The sequence below is a fragment of the Talpa occidentalis genome, unplaced genomic scaffold (assembly GCF_014898055.3).
Source record: "Talpa occidentalis isolate TD23 unplaced genomic scaffold, MPIMG_talOcc4v2.1 talOcc4.6, whole genome shotgun sequence".
Classification (NCBI taxonomy): domain Eukaryota; kingdom Metazoa; phylum Chordata; class Mammalia; order Eulipotyphla; family Talpidae; genus Talpa; species Talpa occidentalis.
Window position 1 is genome coordinate 83,318,850 of NW_023604972.1, and position 26,063 is coordinate 83,344,912.

The window sequence follows — 26,063 nt, forward strand, 5'->3', positions numbered from 1 at the left end:
ACTACCTTGATCCTATTTGTTGCACCTTCTTCCTTCCTTTACTCTTCTTTCATCCACAGAAGTCTTCATTGATTCTTCTTGGCTTTTGCACTCTTTTTTTTTAAAAAGATTTATTTATTTATTTATACAAGCACTGGGTACAGTCAGAAGCACGGGAGGGTGAGAGAATTCACCAGAGCCAGAGCGGGGAACAGAATGGGCAGACTGATGAAGTACACTGCTGAGGGGAGCAGCGGGTGGCAGGAGAGGTCTGTGAGCCATGTGGGACCCTCTCCCGGCAGCCAGGGATCGAACAGGTGCTACAGAGTCTGTGGGCAGCTTCACAGCCCAGCGCTCAACCACTGCTCCACTGGGGAGGCCCAGCTTTTGCACTCTTTAATGCAGTTACATGAATGTTGCTCCTCCAAATCTTCCTGTGGCTGATCCTTCCTATTACTCATATTTCAGCTCTACTGCCATCTCTTCAGCAGGGTCTTTTCATGATGTGCAATAAAATACATTTCCATATTACCACCACTAATGCCCCTCCTCCAGAAATCCTCTTCATAACATTATATGTTTCTTTTTATAGTCCTTTATCATTATGTATAAATATCTTGTTTACTTATGGACTGTATCTCCACATACTAGATTCTATGGGATTCTATACGAGATTCCATACTAGATTCCACAAGAGCAAAGATTATGTCAATATCATTCATCTTTCGTGATATCCAGTGTCTCAAACAATGTCAGACACATTATATGTGCTCAATAAATATTTGTAAACTTAACAAGTAAAAGAATGGATGGGTGAATAGATGGGTGAATGGATAGATGGATGGATAGATAGATGGATGAATGAATTACATTTTAGATATGCATATATCTCTCTGATCTGGTACTATTTCTACTACATCTTTCAGAAATTCCTCAAAATATCTATAAATATCTATATTCCCCTGCTCCCATTGATATAACTTATTGTGCTAGGAATTTAGAAAGGTTGAGAATTAAATATGGAAATTCAATTTAATTTTCATTAAATATGAAAATTCTTAAATAATTTTAAAGTTTTTCATTTTTAATTTTAACAAATTAGACTGTGTTTCAGTAAATATATTTTAACAACAAATGGCTTAGGGCACATAGAGTAGCAAAGACAATTACACTGCAACAAAACTGACATCCATCATAATATAATAGTTGGTTTAATCATCTCAGTCCTTTAAAACTAGTACTCAATTTCTCTCAGAGAATAAAGTTTTCTCAAATAACCTACATTTCTATGTACATCCTGATTAAAATGGTAACATTAAAAATTGTTATGTTAGTTCATATTTCTAAAAAGTGATTAAAGACAAGTTTACCAAAGATTTAGGAGAGTAGGCGATCAAAGATTTTCTTGTCAAAATAATCACCAAGCTATTTTATCTTCCTGCCCTTGTTAATATTTTCCATTTGTTCTGTTCTTAAGTTATCAAAAGAATCAATCTCCTTCATCATACTACATCCCCAGGAAAGTGGATTGTCATTCACAAACTCAGATTTGTAAGTTTCCTTATCCTTCTAGAAATGTATGTGTGGAGATATATATATATATCTTCACACACACTTATATATATATATATATATATATATATATATATATATATATATATATAGAGAGAGAGAGAGAGAGAGAGAGAGAGAGAGAGAGAGAGAGAGGGAGAGAAAGAGAGAGAGAGATCCTTCCTTCCCAGCAGCAATGAACTATGAATGTTCTGCCACTGACATATACTTTTTCTGGTTTAACCTTTTCATCTCTGGTAGTCATTTTCAATTGTCACAAAATCTGAAATTGATGGATTTGTATAAAGTACATTTCTAAATATAGGTCACTTTGTTTTTAAATCCAGTTATAGTTATTTCTTATTTATTCTGAATTCTAACTTGTTGCCTCTGAAAATATCTTAGTCAAGGGTATCCCGCGAAGGCCAGTTAGTAAATTGGGGATGGTGTCAATGACTCTTGATTGTTCTACATGACTTCCCTAGTTGCTCTGTACTGGGTCTTTCTTGTGAAGCGTCTTTGGAATAAGCAAGAGACAAGAGTAATATTTTCCTAACCTTTTCTCATTCTTACCCAATGGGTAAAAGATAGCCCCAGATGTCATATATCTCCTCTGTAAAGTCTCAGACTCATAAATCTATTACCGTCATGAAGCATCTATCACATCATCATCTGTATCAGGTTTCTGAGATGTCAGCACATATTTTTTAACCTTTTTTGTATCCTTACTTTTACGTATTTAGAACCATCTATGAGGTTTTGTTTGCCTTGTTAATAGCAATTTCTCAGGCCAAAATCCAGACTTAATGAATCAGAATCACCAGGTGGGAGTGTAATCATTCATATATTTATAAATCCCCCTGCTAATCAAATGTGCAGCCAGAATTAAGACAAAGTGTTTTGATATAAATATTTATAACCCACCATTTTCAACACACCACTTTAGTGAATAATGTGGAGAGTTTTGGTTTCAACTCACTTCTTACCCATTGAACTAAATAAATAGTTTGGAAATACTGATGTGGGATCATTTCACCCCCTGATTTTCCTTATCTTTTTACCTTTGTCTCAGCATTTTGCCCACTTACCATTAAGATGCAAAGTTCTAGGAATTTCTTCTTTATATTTGGATATTGACAGCTATGGTCATTGACGGCCCTTCCTCTCTACTGCTAAGCCACGTTCAACTTTTTATGTGTACTTCAGAATTTACCCTGTAATCTAATAAAAATGTAACTGCAGAAAACATATATGAAATCTCTGTGCCTCTCTAGTTTATCCACAGCACTAGATACGTAGCAGAAATTCAATAATTATATTGAAAACAAATCCTTACTCTAAACTGTAGACCCAAAAATTCCAGAAAAACTGACAAATGAGCAAGTGGATAAGGTAGGGTGGATAGTTTTATACTTTTCCTTATGCATGTACCTTTAAAGGTTTGTACAAGTTGTTGAAAAACATTTATATAGAACTTATTCTGAGGGAGTAATACTTATGTCCAGTTTAGACTGTACCTCTACTTCATTTACAAGTAATGGCTTCAACTATTAAAATAGAAGCTATTAAGTCACAATGTTTATAGTTTCCAAATTCAAACTTAAAGATCTTTGTTCTGAGCCAAAAATAACATATTGCTCCTCACAGTTAAACATTCTAAAAATCACATGATTATCCAAGGTTAACACCACAGTTATTGGGTCTCAGTGCTTGTTCCACTTCTCATTTCCATCTGTCCCTGTCTGATGACATTCCGTGATAAATGCATTTATTATTCAATAGGTAGAAGAGGAGTCATAAGTTAGAACTTGCAGAGGAAGAACACGGAAATGCCATATTGCTCAAGATGTCTCAGTTATAGCAATGCTATATTAGCAGATTTTTATAGTATCAGTTTAAGATATGCCTCCCTTGAATGCTATGATTGATGTTAAATGTAAACTTCAAATTATGTAAGTGAATTTAACTAAATACAGTATTTAAATATGCTTTAACAGAATGATGATCTGATACTATTCAGTGTTTAGTAATAGAATGGTAAACTTATCTCTCTTGGATATTGTATATAATTGAGAAGACAGAAGAAGCCAAGAGAAGAAAGGGCAGGTCTTTTTGTATAATTACAGTATTAGCCTGTTTTCCTTCTAGGAACATAAAAAGTCTAACTCTTAATTTCTCTCCTCCCACTAGATTGGTAGATATATTTCTTTCTGATGGGTTTCAGCACTCCATGGAAAAGAACTTTGGTCACTAACTAGCTATGTAAGAATGATCACTTATATTCACTGTATTTTTTGCATTTGTAAAAAGAGTCACTCATTTGGAAACGTTTCCATTTCTGCATTCCAAGATGACATTCTATGAGTGAAAGCTCCTGGAAAGTTTGACAAGCATTACAAAAACAAGGTAAGTTTATATCGTTTTTGTTCTTGTATTCTTCCTAATGCATGCTTTTCTTGTTTGCAGGCCATTAAAGTATCTCCATTTTTTTTTTTCTGAAACATAAGGAGATTATGCTGTAACCATTCACCTAGATCCAGTTTTCTCAACCTAACGCTATTGCTATTTTGAGCCATATTTAATTTTGGGGACTCTCATGTACACTTTGGGCAGTTTAACAGCACCTCTGACCACTACTGACTACAAGTCAGTAGCATCCTTCCAGTTGTGACGATTAAGATGTCTCTAGACATTGCTAAATGTCACATGGAGATGGAAGGAGGGCATATAAGCTCTGGTTGAGAACCACTGACATATACTATTTTATACATGTGGACATAGAAATTGTTTTGTTAAAAGTACATCAGGCTTTATAACATATGTTTAAGTATGCCAAGTGATTAATTACATGTATATATGTAAATATTCATGAAAAAAATTAGTGATACTTTCAAACCCATTATTAGAACACTGGCTATTGTTAAATATGATTAAAAGGGTAAAAGGCATGTGGAGCCAAATTTCATGAAAAGTTACCAAAAAAACTATCAAGGTAAGAACACAATCTTAAAAATTCATACCAGTTGGATAAATGAATATGATCAAAAAGCAGATTATCAAAGCTTACATGCAAGAAACAGATAATTAAGTCAATTGAAAACTAATCTTTCTCCTAAATTGCTAAAGCAAAAATTGTAATGTCATCAGATGATCCTAATCAAGTGTGTGTGTGTTCAAGATGATCAAGACTTAATTGTTTAATAATAAAGAACGAAAACAATGGCTCAGACTCTCAACAGATTTTGAATTTTGCAGTCAGGTCTTGAATTCCCATTATTTAACAGCACTATGAGAGAATTGAAATAGAACAAAAGAAGAAAATATCATTTCCTCACATTTTATGGGTTTTATTACTGTCATTTTGGCAGTTCAAGTAACCAGCCATCTGGTTCGTCTGGAGGGGCTTAAGAGTGGTAACAGCATGGGCCGCTGTGAAGCCATCCTGAGCTGAAGCAAGGATAAGCTCCCTTGTCCCACTAGAGACAAAGATTAGTGAGAGAGGAAGGGAGAGCAAGAGAATTTTACTTCAAGGTCAGGCAAAGGCAAGGCAAAGACAATGAGGGAAGAGGTCACTGCTACATTACTTAGTATTTTACCAGTTATTAAGCTCATTCTTAACGCTTATTTACTATCTTTTTTTTTTTTTTTTTTTTTTACTGTTGGAAATGAAATCTATTTTATGGACAATGGTTGCTTCTAAATGTTCTCTATTTCTTTCTCAGACATGAAAAAGTCATTAAAAATAGTAAGTTTGACTTTCACTTAACTCTCTCTTCTGTTTCATGTGTTATGAAAAGGTCAGGTATTATATCTAATATTTAATATAATTTTTATCCATGCTTTGCAACTACTAAACCAGTGAATAACCCAGTTATAGGTTCTGCCGTGAGGGAAGATTAACCAACATTTGTTAAGTAGTAGCAATAGTAGTAAACTACTGCTAAATACCTCCAGATGTTATCTCATTTAATCCTAGCATCAGGTTAGGAAGAATTGATCATATGGTGGGAAGTAAGCTTGAATGTGGGGAATCTGTTTGCCAAAGAATATTCATGTTATAGTAATACTCAAAACGGGAAAGAAAGGAGGGGGGAGAAAAACTGAGGATGAAGAGGAAATAGAAGAAAATTAAGGAAGCTTTAAAAATCATGCACTCATCCAGGCATGAACCTATAATGAAAATGCAGAAAATAAAAAAAAATGGAAAGGGCATATATGGAGATATTATAGTTAGAGAAACAATGCTTGGTAATGAGGAGAGTTGGGCATGAAGCATGATCTAAGCCAGGAGTCAGCCAGTCCTGTGGCTCAAGTTTACTGCAAAGTCAGATTAAGATTAGCTGATGACTGAGAACAGCTTGACAATTCCAGTGACCCTCTGTTATAAAGTCACCAGTGCATGTTTAATTGCATTAACTATTCTAGAACTTATTAATCTTGCTGAAATCATGGTCTCTACTCCTACTGTTTGTTACCTTATTTTTACAAAAAAAAAAGATCATCAAGTACAAATTCCTGCCTATTTAGTCAAAGTTTTAAAAATTAAATTCTAAAAATCTAAGAATGGTAAAGTAAAGGATATCAGAGCAACTTCCAATATGTCCCCATATACTTTTTTTATTCCCTGTTATCTTAATTCTGGATCATTCAAAGGTGGTGAAAAAACAAATTGGGCCAGAAGGGACAGAATGTATGAGGTCATATATGCTCTAGCTTAAAGGTCAGCACAAACTCTGAGGCTACTTTCAACAACTACTGCTGAATCTTCCAATGACATCCAATTTTTCCTGGCCCTTTACCTGGTGCATGCAATGATTCTCCAGGCTAGAATATGCTTTCATGTCTAGTCTCTGGGGTATCCATCTAAACATGTAACTTTTAATCAAAACACTGGGAATTTGATATCTCATATACTATTTTCCCCTTATCCCTAAAGTAAATTATATCTCTACTGCTTCATATACTATCCCTCTCACTAATATATTAGGAGATCTATTATCTCCTATCTTACTAATATGGCTCCACCTCAAAGCTTAACCCTTCGGGGCCTCCCTGGTGGCACAAGGGTTAACACGCAACTTATGAAGCTGTCCGCAGCCACTGCAGCATGAATTCGATTCCCAGCCAGCCAGGGAGCAACCCACATGGTGCAGCAGACCTCTCCTGACTCTCCTGCTGCTCCCCTCAGCAGTGTGTTTCAGTAGATCTGCCTGTTCTGTTCCCCACTCGGTCTCTGGTGAATCCTCTCACACACATACACACCAACATCTCTGGCCTGTACCCCAGCTCTTATATGCATAAATAAATAACTTTAAAAAAAAAAAAGCTTAACCCTTCAATAGCCTGCCTTCAAATCTTTGCTCTTTCGATTATTCCCTCTTTCCAGAAACTTCAGTTCTTCCTACCTTCAATCTTCTTTCTTTTGCTGTTTCCATTTTCCACAAGAAAATGTTTCCATAAGAAAAATAAATGTTTATGTTACCCAACGCTTCCCCTAGTTCTTAGAACATGTTCCACAGGCATGGCCTTTCTGTGCCCCCTTATCTTTCATCAGTCTCGTCGTTTCCTTCTTCTTTCCTCCTCCTAAAATGAAATTCTGAAAATTTATCAGGGACCTTTTATTTCTTCTCTCCCAAACTAGCCACTTCTGTTCTTAATTTCCTTCTTTGTAGACTATTCCAATACCTTCCAAACTCCAATTTTTGGATCTTCTTTTACAGACCATTTCAAATTCAATCAGTCTCCAGGGCGTCTCAACTCTTTCTTTGCAGCCCTCTGTTATTAATTACTTCTTTCTTTGTTCCCCCTTCATCAATGGTAGTCTAAGTTATCCCCACTGCAATAGCCACCTAAGTGTGCTAGGGAAATCTTGAATAATCTATGTGGTAATGCAGCAGTTATTCTGGGCCATTTGCCATTTTATTATCATCTACTCATAGGTTTATGTGTACATATATATAAACATATGGGTTTGGAAAACTGTCACTAAAAAAGGATGGAACAGCCAGAAGTAGATCATTTCCTCCCCTTGGGATCTGTTATGTGTGCTATAATTATGCAACTAAATCTAAGCATATGATTGTCTGTAGTCTTAGGTTTTTCATTTCACAATTTCATAACAACTAGTAATATCTCTGCTAGAAAATATACAAATCCCCCTTTCATTTGTCCAAATGATAAAAGAAAAGTTGTCATCTTATGTAATTGCTGCTAATCAATTTAGGAATAAAAGCAGTAAGTTGGAGACTTCAGAAGTGAGACATGCTGTGCAAGTTTTCAGGGACTAGTGAGGAATGCACAGAGAACAAAAGAATGCCTCACTGGAAGAATAAAAGCCTTTTTAAAATTTATTTATATATATTTTACATCATTTTTCATTTCTTTACAATGTTTGCTGTCTTTTCTCAGGTGTAGTCCCCAAAGAATTTCCACTGCCAGTTCATCCATGCACCATCACCATAGTCCCTTGTGCTCTTCCCACTCTCGTTTTGATCCCTCTCCCTCCTCCTCCCCTGAAGAATGTCTCTGATTTATAGCTGTCTGTTTATTTTTGTTTTATTTTGTTATGTTTTTTTATTTTTATTATTTTTTCCCTAAAGTCTTATTTGGTTCCCCTATATTCTTCCTATAAGTGAAACCCTCCGGTATTTTTTTTTTCCTTCTGACTTATTTCACTGAACATAATCCCTTCCAGCTCCATCCATGTTACTGTGAATGGCATTAGTTTATCTTTTTTGATAGCTGAATAGTATTCCATTATGTATATATACCACATCTTCTTGAGCCAATTATCTATTTTTGGGCATTTGGGTTGTTTCTAAGTCTTACCTATTATAAATAGTGCTGAAATAAACATAGGGGTACAGTACTCTTTTAAATTAGTGTTTTTGTGTCCTTTGGGTAGATCCCTAGGAGTGGAATTAATGGGTCATATGGTAGCTCCATTTTTAGTAGTCTGAGGATCCTCCAGACAGCTTTCCACAGTGGTTGGACCAGTTTGCACTCCCACCAGCAATGTAGGAGAGTTCCTTTTTTACTGCATCCTCACCAACATTTGTTGTTGCTAGTTTTTTCAATATGTGCCATTCTTAATGGTATTAGGTGATATCTCATTGTTGTTTGATTTGCATTTCCCTGCTTATGAGGGATGTTGAACATTTGGAAAAAAACATTTAAAATCAATTGTGCCTACATTATAATTTTCCCAAAGGCCTACAGACTGGCCAAAGATGTGACTCAGTGACATTATTGTGAATGCACACCCTAAAACTAATGGCAGGGCAAAATAAAAATGAAGTCTCTTTACTAAGGCACAAGTGACAGACAAAGGCTTCCTTTAGGCTACCCAGTTTTATTCAGACCATATGTTCAGGAGTGTCATCTATGTTCATTCATTCCCAGGAGTTGTGTGTACTTGACCAAATTAGAAAACTCAGTCCATCAGTTAGTATTACCTCATTGACAGGACACTGAAAAGGTTTTATTCAGTGTTGGTTCTAAATATTTTAGATTGCTATGAAAACAATAAAAAATTTGTTTAATTAAATTAAACTCAGGTTTCATTTCTGTTGCTACCATAAAGACTGGTTGTGGGTAGTGGGGTAAGGTAGAATTGGCCCATGTAGAAAATCAAAGATCCAGGCTCCTTACACCTGTCATACCATTCCTCCTCTAGGACTTAATGAGAAAGGAAGATCACGCTAGAGGTTTTTTACAATACAGTCCTCTAAGTAGTGATATTAATTCTGCATATTTTATATTGACCTGAAGCCAGATTCATAGCCACAACCTATAAAAAAGGAGGTTGGAAAAAGTATCATAGCTGTGTACCCAGAGAGAAACAGTCTCACACATTGGTGAGCACAATAGTCTCTGATACATTATTAAACAGTAATAAAATGTGGTAATCAGAAGGAAAGTGTAAATATTAATGTCAGTGTTATCAGTGAGTGTAGGTATAGATATTAAAAAAAAACCTTAAGAAGTACTATAAAACCCAAATCCAGCAATACATAAAAATATTGCATACTATTACCAAGCAGGACTTATCCCAAGATTGCAAAGTTAGTTTCACATCTGGAAATATATTAATGTAATATGCAATATTGATAGAATAACACACAAAAAAGCACATGATTTTTTCAATAGACTCAGAGAAAGAATTTGATAAAATCCTATGCCCTGTCATGCTGAAAACAGTCAAAAAGTGTAGGAAAATAAGAGAATTTCCTCAACTTGATAAAGGGCAGCTATGAAAAACCCAAAGTAAACATATTTAATGGTGAAAGTCTGAGTACCTTCCCCATAAGGTGAGGATACGTGATCTCACCATTTCATCCAGCCTTGTACTGGATATTTTAGTCAGTGAATTGGGCAAAAGAGTGAAATAAAGCATCCACATTAGAAAAAATAATCAAAACTATCTCTATTTGCAGATGGCATGATGTTGTATACAAAAAATTTCAAGAAATCCACTAAAAATCTATTAGAATAAACAAGTTTAGAAAGACTGTAGAATGAACAATCAATATTTAAAAATCAATTGCATTTTTCTACACTGACAATGAATAATTTGAAAATGAAATAAAGAAAGCAATTCCATTTCCAAGTCTGTGGGATTGAAGATGCCACCTCTTCCACATATTTGCATGCAACCCAATTACAACTAACAAAAATGGAGATTGCAGGATGATGAGCTGATAGCTACAATATAGTCAAGAGGGATGACACAGTGGAAGGGGTAAGAAAAACTTGACAAAACTATGTTTGGAGCAATGCAGGGGTGAGACAACCCAAGAGGAAGGGGTGGCTACTCTGTGGGGCCTCTCTGCTGTAGTTGACTGCAGGGTTTATGCCCACACAGGGACTTTGGAACTCGGGCACCATTCTGGAGAAGGGATTGCACAGAGCCAGTGCACAGGATGAAGTGTGCACCGATGGATCGATGGATCGTAAGAGTAGGAGCAAGGGTGATTGTCAGCCGTGGCTCCCAAAGGGAGAATATCTGGAGGCAGAAATCTGTAGGAGGAGACCTGGATCTTCTCATTTGTGTCTCCTTACAGAAAACAATGTCATGTGTGACCTGTAGATGTGTTATCTTATCCCATGCTAGGGTCAAAGCTTAGGTGACTTCTAAATGGTATACTTTGTTTATCTTGATTTCAAAGCACTGGGCCCGAACAGCAGACACAGCACCCCAGGCATGGCTCACACAAAGACCAAGAGAATAAATACAGGGTGTGACAGCTGAGTGATTTATCACTTGCTCAACCACAGCTCAGAGGTTGAAGCTGATACAAAATTGCTCTAGAAGTTTTGGCTGAGGAGTTGGCCTAGGTTTTGGGGATCACTATAGATCCGCACTATCCAACTTGGGTATCCTCAATACTTTACATAACTCGAAGTCATGCTTTTTGTGGAGATGACTTTTGGTGCCCTGCTGCCCTGGTTCCTATCTCCTACCCCTTACTGATGCCAATGTGCCAGCCATCCTAAGAGGTGAAGAGGCTTCTGTCTATGAAACAAGAGATACCTAAAGATCCTGGCTAATAAACCTAGGATTATATATACCTGTAGGCATAGTATAGGCAAACTTGTAAAGACAAGATAAGGAGGCTCCTTATCTCCATCCATAAAAGCTAAAAGTAAAGAAACAGAATATACCACAAATGCAGGACAAACAAACAAACAAAACCCAAACAACAACAGCAAAAAGACCTGGGACAATTTCAATCCAAGCTAGATGCCTAGGAGGATTCTTGTTTCCTGCTGCCCCTCAACTCCCATATTAAATCCTTGGAAGGGCCTCCCCGGTGGCGCAGCGGTTGAGCGCTGGGTTGCGAAGCTGCCCGCAGTCTCTACAGCGCCGGTTCGATCCCCGGCTGCTCCCCAGCCACCGGAGGAGGGTCCCACATGGCGCGCAGACCTCTCCTGCCGCCCGCTGCTCCCCTCAGCAGTGTATTTCGGTCCTTCTGCCTGCTCTGCTCCCGGCTCTGGCTCTGGTGAATTCTCTCACCCTCCCGCACTTCTGACTGTACCCAGTGCATGTATAAACAAAACAAGCAAAACAAAAACAAATAAAATAAATAAATAAAACATGCATCTATAAAAAAAATTAAAAAAATAAAAAATAAATCCTTGGGCAAGTTTTGTTGAATCTGCCGACTAAAAATATTTTTAATTTATGTGGGTTTCTGCCTCAAGAGCAGACAAAATTAGTAATGGAAAGAATTAGTGAACTTGAACACACAGTGATGGAGAGCACACAAATAGAAGAACAAAGAGAAAAGGAAATGTCTAGGAACAAGCTCTAAGAAATTAAGTACAAAACTTGAGCTCTGATAACTAAAAAACATTGTTCAGATAAAGTAAAAAAAGACTAAAATTAATGAAAAATTTTCCATGTTCATGAATCAGAAGATTTAACATTGAGATGGTGCTATTCCTCATATTGATCTATGGCTCCAATGCAATCCCTATTAAAATCTCATCTACTTTTTTTTGAAATTGACAAGTAGATCCCAAAATTCATATGGAAATGCAAGGGTTTTTTTTCCAGTTTCAAAGTTTAATACAAACCACCATACACAAAAATACACTGAAAATGTATCCACTACACACCTATAAATGTAATGTAATATATCCATAAAATAGAATATTACTTGGTAACAAAAAGAAACAAAGTATGGATGAACCTTCTAAATAAACTAAACCAGTTGCAAAAGGCAATTTATATGAAATGTCCAGAATGAGAAAATTTATAAAGGCAGAAAGATTAGTTATCACTGAGGGGCCAGGGTTTATTGGGAAATAGCGAGTACCTGCTAACATGTATAGATTTTGAGATGATGATAATGTTCTAAAATGGGTTGTGGTGATAGCTGCACAATCTGAATTTACTAAATACCTTTTAATTGTATGTTTTAAATAGGTAATGTAAAGAGTGTGAATTATATCTCAATAGACCTACTTTCAAAGCAAAACTATACAGAATAACAAGATGGTAGTACTAGGTGCCATAGTTGAAAGTTAAATTCCAGGGCTTTTTTCCTGCCATGGAGAGCATGTGCCGGAGTGTTGGGAATGTAGCACTATATGAGATTCAGTAAGACCCCATGCAGAGTTTCCCATGACCTGGTTGAGCTCTATCTTGAACCAGCTGACTACTGATACTTAACAACCTAAATGAGTCTGCTGTCAGGAGATGAGAAAAATCCTAGAATTTGAGCCAACAAATCTGCAAATCTACATTTCCTATTGGAAATATATCCTGTAGCTTTCACAGTAAATAGCAAAAGATTTCCAATTAATTTTTTCTAGTGCTCACTTTTACCAAGCCTCAACCTCACACCTCTGGTTCAACCCTGTTTCAAAATCTCGATTCCAATGACACCTTATCAGTATCACCCTCACCCTGGCCCTAACAATCTATAAAAACTAGCAACACATTTTTCCTCAACATCAGCACTCATTATACATTTTACTCCAGTTTTTTTTTTCCTCCATAATACTGATCATCCTCTGATATACTACATAGGTACATGGTTTTGTTGTTATTGTTGTCTCTCTCCTTGCCTAGAATGTGGAGTTTAGATATAGAATGTATAGGTTTGAAACTGTATCATTTAGCCTTCTCAGTATGCCAAACTACCCCCCGCCCCTGCCAAATTTAATATCTAATTAGCTGATATGTTGTGCTTTGACAGTTTGGGATGAATGAAGCTAGCTGAAGTTGGGAGGTTTTTCTGGCGTCAGATGTTGAGTCATTTGAGATCTGGCTGGACTGTGAAGACCTCAGCTGGGATGACACTCCTCTGTTTCCATTGAGCTCTCTGCCTCCATCAAGTGAGCACAGGTATATTCACAAGGCAGGTGAGCAGGAGGCATATGTGAGAGCACAAGGATTCTTGAGTTCCATGGTCAGAACTGGTATCATATCATACCTGCCTCATTTTACTGGTAAAAGCAAATCCCAAAATCAATCCAAATTCAAACTACTATCAGAAAGCTTCCAGATCTTGTTAGAAGCTGGAAATCACATTACAAAATATCCCAACACAAGGAGTATAGACAGAAGTGTGACTATTCTTTAAAAAGCCTACTAAAAAGGGCCTCCCATGGTGGTGCAGTGGTTGAGTGCTGGGCTGGGAAGTTGCCCGCAGCCTCTGCAGTGCCAGTTCAATCCAGGCCACCAGAGAGGGTCCCACATGGCGCAACAGACCTCTCCTGTCGTGCCCGCTGCTCCCCTCAGCAGTGTATTTCAGTCAGTCTGCCTGTTCTGTTTCCCACTCTGGCTCTGGTGAATTCTCTCACCCTCCCGTGCTTCTGACTGTACCCAGTGCTTGTATAAATAAATAAATCTTTAAAAAAAAAAAAAAACTAAAAAAAAAGCCTACTAAAAAGTTTTCATTTGATTAGTTCACTGATGTGTGTGCTAACCACCCAGAGCAACACCTAACCCATGTGTGCTGCAGAAATATTACCTGAGTGAATGATTCACGTGCCCACAGCTCCTGAGTCAGAGGCACACCCATAAATCATGCCTCTTCTGTTGCAAATCCTTACAATGTAAAAACTACATTGTTTGTGAGTATTTGCACTTAAATTCCTGTCTCTACTGTTCTTTTAAAGTTAAAATCACCTTTATCACCTTTCACAGTTTCCTTTCTCTTTGATTCTTTTGTTCTTCAAAGTCAAACTATTTGCTTCCAGAGACCACAAAGCACACCATATTTCATGGAATAGTCTCCCTCCAAGCACTTTTGAGATTTTTCAAAACATTTTCTCCTTAATCTCCACAACTACATCTCCTTTCTCTGGCCCTCCCTTTTCCAGCCAGGTTGTTTCCTTCTTTTTTTTAAAAGATGTAACCATCTGAGACACACAGAATGACCACTTGCCAAATGCAGGAGAGAGCCTTACAACCCTGGCCCAAGGAACTTTCTGAAAGAAGCAACTGTACAGAGTGACAGACAGGTGACATGGAAAAGCCAGGGTCAGATATTGAGATGTTTGCAGACCTGACTCATTTCTTCATCTGTGCGATGGCCACATGAGCAAAGTGAGTTAAAAGATAAAAGGAATTCACTAGATAATTTAGCCTCATGGATCTAGATTTTCTAGATATATATATAGTTTATGAATCAAACAGGTATGGTTCTTGATAGTGGATTGAAGAAGAAGTGGATTACTCCGCTCTCCACTTCAAAGTCTCATGTAGTTCTTGGAACTGAGTTCTTTCCAATAAGCAACTAACATTCTCTACAAAAAAGAATTTTTTAAATCCATCAATAATTAGGGAATTGATTCAACTGTTTCTGTGTGAGGTAGCATTCCTCATATACTCACCCAAATGACAGATTGTTCAAATGCTGTAACATGTGTCATTACCTTTCCAGCAGGCCCCTGCCATCTGGGCTGGAAATTCTTTTTAGAAAAAATAAAATACTTTTATATTTACAGATAAAACTGAAAAAGCAAATATCCATGGGAAAGGAAACTCCCAACTTCCAATTTTCCATCATTTGTCCAAATCACCTTGGCTCAAATCATTTGTCCAAATCACCTTATCAGCATTTTCAATTCCCTCTCTCTTTACATCCAGACACTAAGTCCTGCCAGTTCTTTCTCTGATGTATTTTTCAGCATCTTATTTTACATTTCCTCTGCCAGCATCCTACATTTTGGTTTTTATTGCTTCACACCTGCATCGTTGAAATCATCTACAAATGACACTCTACTTTCATTATTAGTAGTGCCCTCTGACTAAAACCTTAGTTCTGGCTTTAAACCTGGTATTATAACATCTGCACAAATGACCCTGGGTACTTTTTTCTACATTTACCCACTATTATGTAAAACATACTCTTTAACTAATGTGGTCTAATAGAAACCTGAGCCCCGCAGTGTGGACTTCCGGACAAGACTGGCATTTTCCCACTGCTGCCTAAGCACCAGGAGCCAAAACATGGTGGTTTTCCCCACCCATGCCAAAAGTTGCCCTCAGTGTGCAGTCCCTTCCTCAGATGCCAACCATATTAATTAAAATGATCTAATCAGTCACTAGAATTGAAAATGGTCCAATAAGGAAGATACCAACTAGAGGGAAACTCTGAAAAATGACATAAAACAGGGCAGGAGTCATATTGGAATGTCCAGACTCCCAGATGCCCTGACACCCAGACACTGAGGCTCCCATTCTGTTCCTGACCTCTGAGGAAGAAAGAAGAGGCATACAGCAACTGACCTCCAAAGAGAGAAACTGAAGAACTTCATAGTGACTGGGTGGCTGCATATGCCTCAGATCCTGCCAGTGCCTGAAAAGAGCACCCAAGAATCAGGCCTGGTGTATCAAAGAGCTGTTTATCTGACCATGTAGCACTGCTTTTCAATGTTTTTACCTCCATTGCTGTCTGGTCCTGTGTCCAGTGCTGTCTGCTCTGACTGTTGTGGGCTGCTGTGGCGTCATCCCAGCGGCCCCACCTCTGAGAACTTCCAGTTGCGGTGAGTTAGCTGCTTGCTGGCTGCCATGAGCTCCAGGCCTGCATTGGTGGGACAGTGTGGGTCTGCTAGACTTAGATGGCCTGCTCCACCACCATCTCGGTTACATGCAGTTCTGCATTCTAATACAAGGTCAGTCCAGACCAGTCAATTAGTTACAAGGCTCCTTCCAGATTTAACAGGAGCAGGATGCTTGATCATCCTGGAAAAATGGGTATGTATCACGAGGCTTGAGTGAAAACGCCTAAGGGCAGGGGCTGACCATTGACTGATGCATGGCCCTAAAGGCTCCAGACTGATGCATGGCCCAGAAGGCTCCAGTCTCCCTCCCAGAGACTGATCAGTAGAAGCCCCTTGTTCAAAAGATTGGAACCAAGAATAGGGGTAATGTTTCTATCTCAACACCAAGTCAAAGTCATCAAGCAGACACTAGAAGACTAAATTTCCCCTCCCCAAACCCTAGACACATGTGCACATTTGCTCAGTTTCACCTCTCCTTTTTTCTTTATTCTCCTATCCTGCCTAATTGACAATTGATGCTATATTATTATTCCATCAACAAAGGCTAGGAGCTTGCTCTTTCAGCAGAATCCTGCATTGGGTAGCCAGCTCCATGACTCCCCTTGGTCAGTGTGATGTGTCAATGCAACAGGACGGCACCATCTGGAATAGGTGACCTTTTGTTCGGGACTACTGGACATTGTGGACACTATCTGGGGTGAGATAGCCAGCCACTTGTGGCCCTAGAAACTCCTTGTTTCACCTGTTTATTAAATAAACCCCATTGTTGTTCCCTGAGCCTAAGTGGTCTTGAAATTGTGTGCATGAGAACCCATAGTGACCTGCCTTCTGCTGGGCACTGTTCTTGGATGGTTATAGCACCCTCATACCCTTGTTTCATAATTGGTATTTCTAAAAGGATCTATTACCTCAAATTTAAATGGCATATTATATGAAAATTACTTGGCAAAAAACACAAACATATGCATGAATTATCCTGTCTTGTACCTACCTCTGGCCACTCTGTTGTCAGACTGCCATAGCTTAATGATTCCCTCCTTATTTACTGGCACTGCCCCTGACTTAGCTCAAAATGAGTCATAGGGTAAGCTGAGAGAACCTAGGTCAGAATAAAATAGGAAAATCCTCTCAGAGGAACAAGGAAGGCTCCAGAGATAAGGGCAACAAATTCCAAAGGGGTATAATCAAACACCTGAGGACTAGGGGCAACAGGACATTCCTGGATGAGGATGATAAAGATAAAAGACTCTAAGATAAGGGCTGGGATACAGAGACATAATTCTGAGCACAGAGACATTAAGGCAGTGAGACCACAAAGAAAGGCTTTAGAATAATTAGGGAAATAAGGTATATATTCCCTGAGGCACGACTCCACTTGGTTTCCTTGCCCCTCCCTGGCCTTATTTCCACAAGCCTGGAAGTCCCTCTTTATTTCTCTGTAATAAACTTTTTTTTCACCCATTTCTCTAAACAAATCTGCCTCTTTTCGCTTGCTTGCCTGAGCATCTGCGAAGTTCCTACTGTGGCTTTGCGAGACACCAACCCATGGTGGTCTAGTGGCTGCGACTCAGAGCTGCCCCTGCAGCCTGGGATCCATTCCTGGCTGGGAGACTAGGCCTGAAAACCTGAAATTATGGTGTCAAAAACATCCTTTCTCTTACCTAGTTACCCCACTCCCCATTCCTCTGCCTTTAGACTCTTTGCTCTCATTTTCAAGACCCTTTGGGTTGAAACAACTTATGGGAAATTTTCAACCTGCATCTTGCTCTGGGATTACCACCTCCATAATCAGCCCAGGTTGCCAGCATCCAGCAATCCACCCCAGGTCCCTATTTGATAGGGAAAAGGAATCAGATTGGTTTTGGAATAAAGAAGTCTGCCTTTTCTCCCCACTTTCTGGATCCTCTACATGGTTTTTCTACCCAAGTTTCCCTACTTACTTCCCACTCACAGTGACCTTTGTCCTCTGAATGCTTATACAGCCAAGCTGCTTTGATTTGTCCTATTTAGATACTTATATTCTATTGTATTTATTTAGCCTTAGTAATTAATTCTTGTACACCCAGGTAAGTTGAAAATCCCTTCAAGGTGACAACACATATTAATTTGTAGTCCCATATTTCAATGTTATCTGACAGACTCTGACACTTGATAGCTGCTAATTGGTTGTCCAGCTTGTTAGTTACACTGGAAGTGACTGATAACAATTCTTTCTCTTAACTGCAGTCTTGACAGAAGTTCAAGATAAAGGCCTGTAGAAAACAGAAAGCCATTGTCCCCTTGGTAGAAGAAATACCAGAACAAAGGCTAAGGAGGGAGATAGCCAGAATCCAAAATAAGATGTGCCAAATGCATCATTTTATTCAAGGTCAGGGATGCATTTATGTAACACTTTTCAAATAAGAAACTCCAAACAGTTTTGTTCTCTCAATTCCTCTGTCTTTGCTTTTCATGACTGAGAGACTATGTTTGTGCATACATTGCCTGAACTAGACTTCATGTAGCTTCAGAGTGCCTTTTTGTTCACCTTAGGGATTGATCTCAATTCGCCTTACCCTGCAACCATCTGATAACAGAACACAGTGGAATTAACAAATACAACATGTGAAGCAAGAAGTGTTAGTGATGATCTTACTAGGGGAAAACAGCATAAGAATTCATTTTTATATGGTAATAGAACTCATATACAAAATCCCACTATCAAATGAGACTCAGGCAGAAAGAAAAATGCCTCTCCAGCTTAACGGAGTGACAAACCACAAAAGAATGAGTTGTTTCATTTTGTCTAGCTGGAAATTGTGAGGAAGACAAAGGAAGAGCCTGAGCATCATCCATTGCTTTAAAAAGCAGGATGGGCCTCTGTTGCTTTTACTAGAGGTTCCATTTCACTTCTACACACCCCTTAACCCCATCCATATTAATTAGACAGATGTCTAAATCTTATCTGTAGGTGTCAGTCAGAGAAAATGCATGGTTCCATGGCAAAATGATGAGATGTGATCTTCTCTTTCCAGAGACAGGATTTAAAAAAAAAAAAAGAAATCACTCACCTAGAATGAGTTGCAGAGCTAAAAACTATATTTATTTCTTTAAGTGTCAGATCCCAGATCTATATATCAGGATCTTCTGATAACTGTATTTTTTAACTTCAATTTTAAATTTATACAAATAAATACAAGTAGACAGTGATTCTGATTACAATAAAGCTTCATGTGTGTCTGGTGTCAGTTTATTGTAGCATTACCATTATTATTAGTCCTTTATTGTCACAGGGATGATTGGAGTCCAATTTTGATGACTATATACTTTACCTTACTATAAATACTTTATTTTAAAAGAAAAAAGCATAAAGGGCTTTTTTGTGCTACTAAGCAGCTCTTTTAGCTTATTCCTCAAATTTATCTATTGTTTCGAAAATTATACTCCAATTGGATGCCCTTTCTCGTGTAAATCCTCCAAAGCAGGAAGAACAAATGTCCACAAACCATTGCTATACAGTTCTATAAAAGACAGAAATCAATGGTAGTCTTAAAATTTCAGATATAATATGTGCTAGCCAAGGCATAATTTGCAAGAGCAAATTTTGCACTTGAATTATTTTGAGTTTAAAATTTATTCTAAAAAATGTAGGAAGACAGAATTTTTTTTTCATAGAGCTCTACTTAAATTATTGTAAGAAAAAAAAATTGAAATTTCAAATGAACAATTGTTGGAGTGAAGTCTGCCTTACTTTCTCCATCAGAGTGCATTATCAGTATTACATATGCATAGACAAAACATCAGTGAATTCCCAGCGTTCTTATACTCTGTCTGTCTTAACAAACATAATGTTTACTCTCAGTTTAGGTTAGAGAAAAAGATACAAAATAGAGGCTTTTTTTTTCAATCTGACAGACAATAAGATGGCTTCAAGTGATGCAACTGTCTTTTCATCTTAAATTGAAACCCAAGTGAACTTTTCATTAGCAATTTTTGCAATATGATTAGTTCTCAAAACAGCAGATACAAACATTCGAAATGTACAGTTGAAGGAAGAGGTGTAAAAAATCGAAAATAATTGTACAATTATGAAAAAGGACACCATTTTTCATCAGAATGTTAGAGGCTAGGTCTAACAAAACCCAATATCTAGACCCTGGCCAATGGATGGGAATTTACATTCAAATGGAGCACCAAAGTAGCTTGCCTTCTGGGGTCAGAAAAGAATTATCACCGGTTTCTCAGCAAAGCGGCAATACTGAAAGAATAATTTTTGAGGGGGAGAAAGCTTTGAGTGCTCCACAAACTCAAACAGCTAGAAGCCGGCTTCCAGTGGATCTATGGTGTAAGGACAGACAGGCCAGGGTGCAAAAGTAACACTGTATGAGATTCTCAGATCTCCCCAAGGAGAGCAAGCCTAGCTAGCCCCACTATTTAAGGTGACCGACTCTGAGGTCACAGCGCTAAGTCTATCAGAACCCATTCCATTGAAAGCCCAGAATTCCTATTAGGAAACCAAGGTCCAGCTTATTCTGGGTGCTGGCCGTCCTGCAGATCATATCCTGTGTCTGTTAGGAAGTGCTCTCCAAAAAGGGCAAAGGGTGAATTAGGAAGAAAGAGTTTGCATCCTTTGTATAAAAGTGCCCAGTCGGGTTTCACCCGGAGCGCCTGCAGAAGCCTGGACCTGCTCCGAGGCGCGCTTCCTCAGCGGGGCAGAATCACGCCTCCCTTAGGGTGTTCCCACTCTTTCCGGCCCCGAGAGCTAACTTTTTCAAGCGGCGCTCCAAGGAACTAGATGGAAGGACGGATCCAGTCGGTTTTAGTCCTAGGCGCGAGCGCCCCGAGCTAGCGGCGCTGAAGACTGGTGGGGAGCCTCGGGCATCTCAGGCCGCTCGGAGTCCCCAGCGAGCACACAAAGGCCGGCGGGCGCCTCCCGCAGTAAGTAAGTGGCGATGCCAACACGTGCACATTCCAGCAACCGAAACAAACCCAAGTCCGCTCTTCCTACTGCTTGTCAGTTTCTTTGGTGAGTGCTGACTCCAAGGCAAGCACGGATAAAAATTTTCCCCATTCCCCTTTGCTCGCACCAACTGGTTAAATCTGGTACTTACAAGTCCACTCTAAGAGACAGGTTCCGGCCACTTGTCTTGAATCCAAGAGAACAAAGCATGGGGCTGTGCGCGGAAGTTATCTGCGAAGTCTACTGTGGGAGTTTGGGATTCCCTGGGGCATCACCTGCACAGGGAAAAAGCAGATCCACCTACCTTACCTGACTAGCAAATTAGTGCATCTGTCCAGGGCTTAAAGGAAGCTCGGAAAGGAAACTTAGGATAAGTCCCCTTGTTGAGCACCCCCCCCCAAACACACACACACACACACAGAGAGAGAGAGAGAGAGAGAGAGAGAGAGAGAGAGAGAGAGAGAGAGAGAAAGTGAACCTTGCTGGGGCATGGGACATTTGGGGAGGTGTTGGAGCAAAGTCCTGAACCTGAAGTCCAGGTTCTAGCAGTGGGGTGATCAGCTGGGAGCCATTACTGACCGCAAGCCCCTGGGTGTGCACAGCTTATATTTGTGTGGATTTTTTTCCTTGCACAGCTGAGACTTAAACTTCCCAGCAATGAGTTGTAGGGCAGAAGAGCGAGTAGGAATAGCTGGGACCAAAACTGATTCGAGGTCAAAGTCTGAGCCTACAGTCAGCTTACAGACCCGGGGAGTGCCTGACCTCCTTCTCTCTAGCCACAGGGGGCCTCTTTGCTTGAAAGCTCTCCTGGGGGAGGGAGGAGGAAGGCGGGAGTGTAAGTTGAGGTCGGAAGCGAAGGGCAGAGCAGCTGAGAAAATCGGAGGACACCTTGCAAGTTATCATAGATGCTGATGCCCGAGGGCTGGGGGAGGCTTACTGGCTGGCTACTCTTCCCTCACTGGCGACAGAACTTGCACTTGATGATCTTCTTAAACGCATTTTGAAAGTCCTTGTTGAAGTAGGCATAAATGACAGGGTTGAGCAGTGAATTGGAGTAGCCCAGCCAGTTAATTATGGCACCCAATAAGGTGGGCATGTGGCAGCTGCTCTCACAGAAAGGCAGGACTAGGGCCACGATGAAGAAGGGCAGCCAGCAGAGGATGAAGGTGCCCATAATGATACCCAGCGTCTTCACCGTCTTTCTCTCGCGGGCCAGGGCCATCTTGCGCTTGGCCTCTGCGTTGCGCTCATTTTTCTTCTCAAAGGAGGCGGGGGCGCAAAGGACAACACCGGCCTCGCTGGGCAGCGGCAGGTGCTCTTTGGAGTTGCCGACCCGGTGCACCTCGATCACCTCCAGGGCGGCGCCGTAGTCGCCCTGCCTCACTGCACCATTGGCACACAGAGCCCCCCCTGCCTTGTTCTCCATGCCCTGTTTCCAGTCTCTGCTACCTGGCTCACCATTTATGCTCTTCTTGGGCTGCAGAGCGGGAGACGCCCCGAGGCGGGTGTTTGCTCCCTTCTTCTCCACTTTCTTGACTGTTTTACGGATACGGAAGCGCGCGGCTCGGAAGATGCGCCCATAAAGAACCAGCATGAGCAGCAGCGGGATGTAGAAAGCGCCGAAAGTGGAGTAGATAGTGTAGCCGTGGTCCTTGCTAATGGTGCACGCGTCGGGGTCGGAGCGGTCTTCGGGAGTGCGCCAGCCCAGCATTGGCGGGATGGAGATAAGAAAGCCAATGAGCCAAGTGAGCGAGATGAGCGCAGCGGCGCGCCGGGGCGTCCTCTTGTTCACATAGTCGATGGGGTCCGTGATAGCCCAGTACCTGTCCAGGGCAATGGCGCACAGGTGCAGGATGGACGAGGTGCAGCACAGTACGTCGAGGGCGATGAACAGGTCACAGGTGACCTGTCCAAGTGTCCACTTGTTGAGCACCTGGTACAACGCTGCCATCGGCAAAACTAGCACCGACACCATGAGGTCGGTGACAGCCAGCGAGCCGATGAGATAGTTGGCTACATTCTGCAGGGAGCGCTCGAGGGCGATGGCGGCCACTACGCACGCATTGCCCAGCACCGCGCACAAGATAAGGGTGCCCAAGAGCAGAGAAGTGATCACTTGGTAGCTGAAGGTCACGTCGGAGGTCCCCGTCGCGTTGCCAAGTGTCCCGAAGGAGCCCTCGGACGTCGTGGTGTTGTTGCCCAGTCCAGGGCCGGGCACCTCCATCCCTGCGCGCCCCTGGAGGGGGAGGGGGAGGGGAGAAAGAGCGGAGCTGGGGTCCCCTCGCCCCTCCCCCGGGGTCGTCCTCCCCTCGCCTTTGGGGAGTTTCTCGCCGAGGGGATGCAGAGACTCAAGCGGGAAGTTCTTACTGCTCGGGTGAAGGCATCTCCGCGGAGCGGCTTCTAGGCGCTCCCTGGGCTCCTGTGGTCCCGTGTGCTCAGAGACTCGAGCTGGGAAACGGGCTGGCCTGAGAACAGCTCCGGGATCTCTGGGCAGCGGAGAGGTGCCTGAAACGTCTGACTCTCGCTGTCCATTTTACTTTGCTGCTGCCCAACTGGCTGCTGGAGCTGGAATCTCCCCACTAGCAATCAGTTTCTAATCCTAGAAGTATCTGGAATAGAGAAACCCCATCGTCCACGGTCACTCGGCCCCCTCCCTGCCTGTCTCCTTCCTCTCCCCCACGCCTCCTTCCTCTTCTCTTTCTCTTAATCCTCCTCCTTCTCGCCCAGTCTCCCCATTAGCCTTCTCTCTCAGTCTTGATCCCCCTCTACGCTCCCCGCTCTTTTTCCCTCCCTGCGTTGCACCGACAGCCAGTCTCCCTCCCTCCCACGCTAATTCTCCCCTCCTAACACTTCCCCAACCCCAAGTGTCTCTTTCCTCTGGTTCCCCGCCCTCCTCTCCCTCAAGCTCAGCGTCTTTGCTTTCAAGCCCCCCTTTTTTGTCGAAAGAGACTCAGAACTGACTTACACACAGCCCGTCCGCCAGTCAGACCAACATTACAACAAATAACTCCGCCTCCCACTAGCCAAACTCGAGAGGGGGGTGGGTGGAGGTTCTAACTACCTAGTGCTCCATATTGCTGTCAAATTCTTAAGTCGAGTCAGCATCACAGAGTGGCGATAGGAAAAGAGATCAGGACACACACGGAGCCTGGATAGGGAGGTGTACAGCCCCGGATCAGTCCGTAAATTGAAGTGAAGAAGACGGAGTGTGTCTTAGCTTTTTAAAAACTACCCCTGCCTTTCATCATTTCATAATCCAGCCTGACAGCCGTGGGGAGGACATTGCCTGTGATATTTATTTTAACCTTGGGGAGTTGTTAGGGGGAGAAAGGAATTTTAAAGGACTGTAAAAGGACAGGTAAGGAGCTACATCTCAAAGAGACTGAAAAAATCTGGTATTATTCTGCACACGCACACGCACACTCACACACACACACACACACACACGCCCTTCCACTACTATTACCCTTTTAATTTCAGCGAATAGCATCACCTCCCATAGTTGCGTGGTGAATAAACTTAGGGAAGGAAATGTTTCGACGATGTGTTGTAAATGAGGCGGACATTTCATACTGCCGCTTTCGGTTCTTACGGTTCTTACCCAGAGCCTAAAAACCTTTCAGAAGAATTATGTGGAATCCCTGGTCCCTGGTCGTTGAGTTTCCCCTAATCTCCGAGACTGGGTTCAGCACCTGGGACAGCTCTAGGCAATAAGGACTTATGTCGCCATCTTCTGGCTAATGCTTTAGAGGGCCATCTAGACACCCTTGTCGTGAAGAAATTAAGCAGGTATGGAGAAAATTCCTAACTTTAAGAAACTAAAAGAAAAGTAACATTTAGTTTAGTTTTTTTCCTGTTTTTTCAAAAATGTCTTTTAGCTTCCTTTTTGCATTTAATACTGTATATCAAGTCTATTTCATAATATATCATTGATATATTCATAAACAATGAGTAAAATAAAAGAAATTTAAATTTTAAACAGTGAATATGTAAACATCAGGGACACCCTTGAACAGGAGTTATGTCAGATTTAGTACATATAAATAAAGGTCAGTCAGCTATTTTGTATTCATTTATTAGATCCCAAATGGTTTAATAACTGGCAAATGTATTTTTTTCTTTTCAGAAAAGTAAAATTCTATAAATCTGGAGTTAATAGTCATGAGATCTGGCATTGGCCATTCTGCTCTAATATTCTAAAATGAATTCTTATTCCTGTTGAAAAAACGCAAATAGTTCATGTTTTCCTTAGAAATAATGTATGTAATATTTCAATCATTTCATTTCTTAAAATTTACAAGAAGGGTTTTAGGCACTCTTATGAACATTAGGCAGAAGAACAGAAATATTAAAGGATAGAGAACACTGATTATGGTTCCATAACTTTCAAGTCACTAATAGAAAATTAATCTTTTATTAAACTAGTAATACTATGATAGTATTAAAAATGGAATGAAGTTACATTTCTTCTTGTTTGCACTTTGCCAATTATTCTGTGTTTACCCTTAAAGATGAAGATATGCCAGAAGAAAATGATACAAACCAAAGATCCTGGATAAAGGATATGATTTTGTTCTTCAAGATCTCTGAAATTAGTTTAAAGAAAGCAGCTAGCCTTAAAGTGAACATTATTGATGATATCATTTGAAAACAAAACTTCCAGTCATTTCTGCTTTTATTTCTTATTTGAATTTACTACATGCAAGTATAAACTTGCCAGTTATGCATCTGAGGGTATGATACATCATCCATCAAGTGAAATTTTTCTAAAATAGCTTATGGGAGATAAAGATTTTTACCATTTTCACAGGAAATTTGATACAAGTTCAGCATTTCAATGTAGTTCTTCAGTCAGGGACATAAGATAAAAGACAATAAGCTGAAGTTTTATCAGGAACCCTGAATGTCCTATCATTATTGAAGGCTCGATAATGATTGGGATGTCTCAGTAATTGATAGAGTTATCCATACTCTCCAAATTATGGCTGATTTTTCTATTAATAAGAGAAGCTATACAGAGTTGATTTTTTCCTTAAAAGATTACAGACGGTATTTCTAAAAGTGTCTACTAAAA

At 40.3% G+C, this 26,063-nt stretch overlaps 1 protein-coding gene across 1 annotated transcript; it reads right to left on the reverse strand.

Moving 5' to 3' along the window:
- Window positions 1-18,496: 18,496 nt before the first annotated feature.
- Window positions 18,497-24,075, reverse strand: HTR1A (5-hydroxytryptamine receptor 1A). The gene is made up of 4 exons (XM_037530157.2): window positions 24,051-24,075; window positions 21,927-23,598; window positions 21,141-21,264; window positions 18,497-18,616 (listed from the first exon to the last, which is right to left on the reverse strand). Exon 2 carries the CDS (start codon window positions 23,211-23,213, stop codon window positions 21,945-21,947), a length of 1,269 nt encoding a protein of 422 aa, XP_037386054.1. The 5' UTR covers window positions 23,214-23,598; window positions 24,051-24,075; the 3' UTR covers window positions 18,497-18,616; window positions 21,141-21,264; window positions 21,927-21,944.
- Window positions 24,076-26,063: the final 1,988 nt, after the last annotated feature.

What these genes read in the sequence shown, in the direction of transcription:
- HTR1A (XM_037530157.2), bottom strand. Translation starts at nt 23,213, where the DNA reads ATGGAGGTGCCCGGCCCTGGACTGGGCAACAACACCACGACGTCCGAG.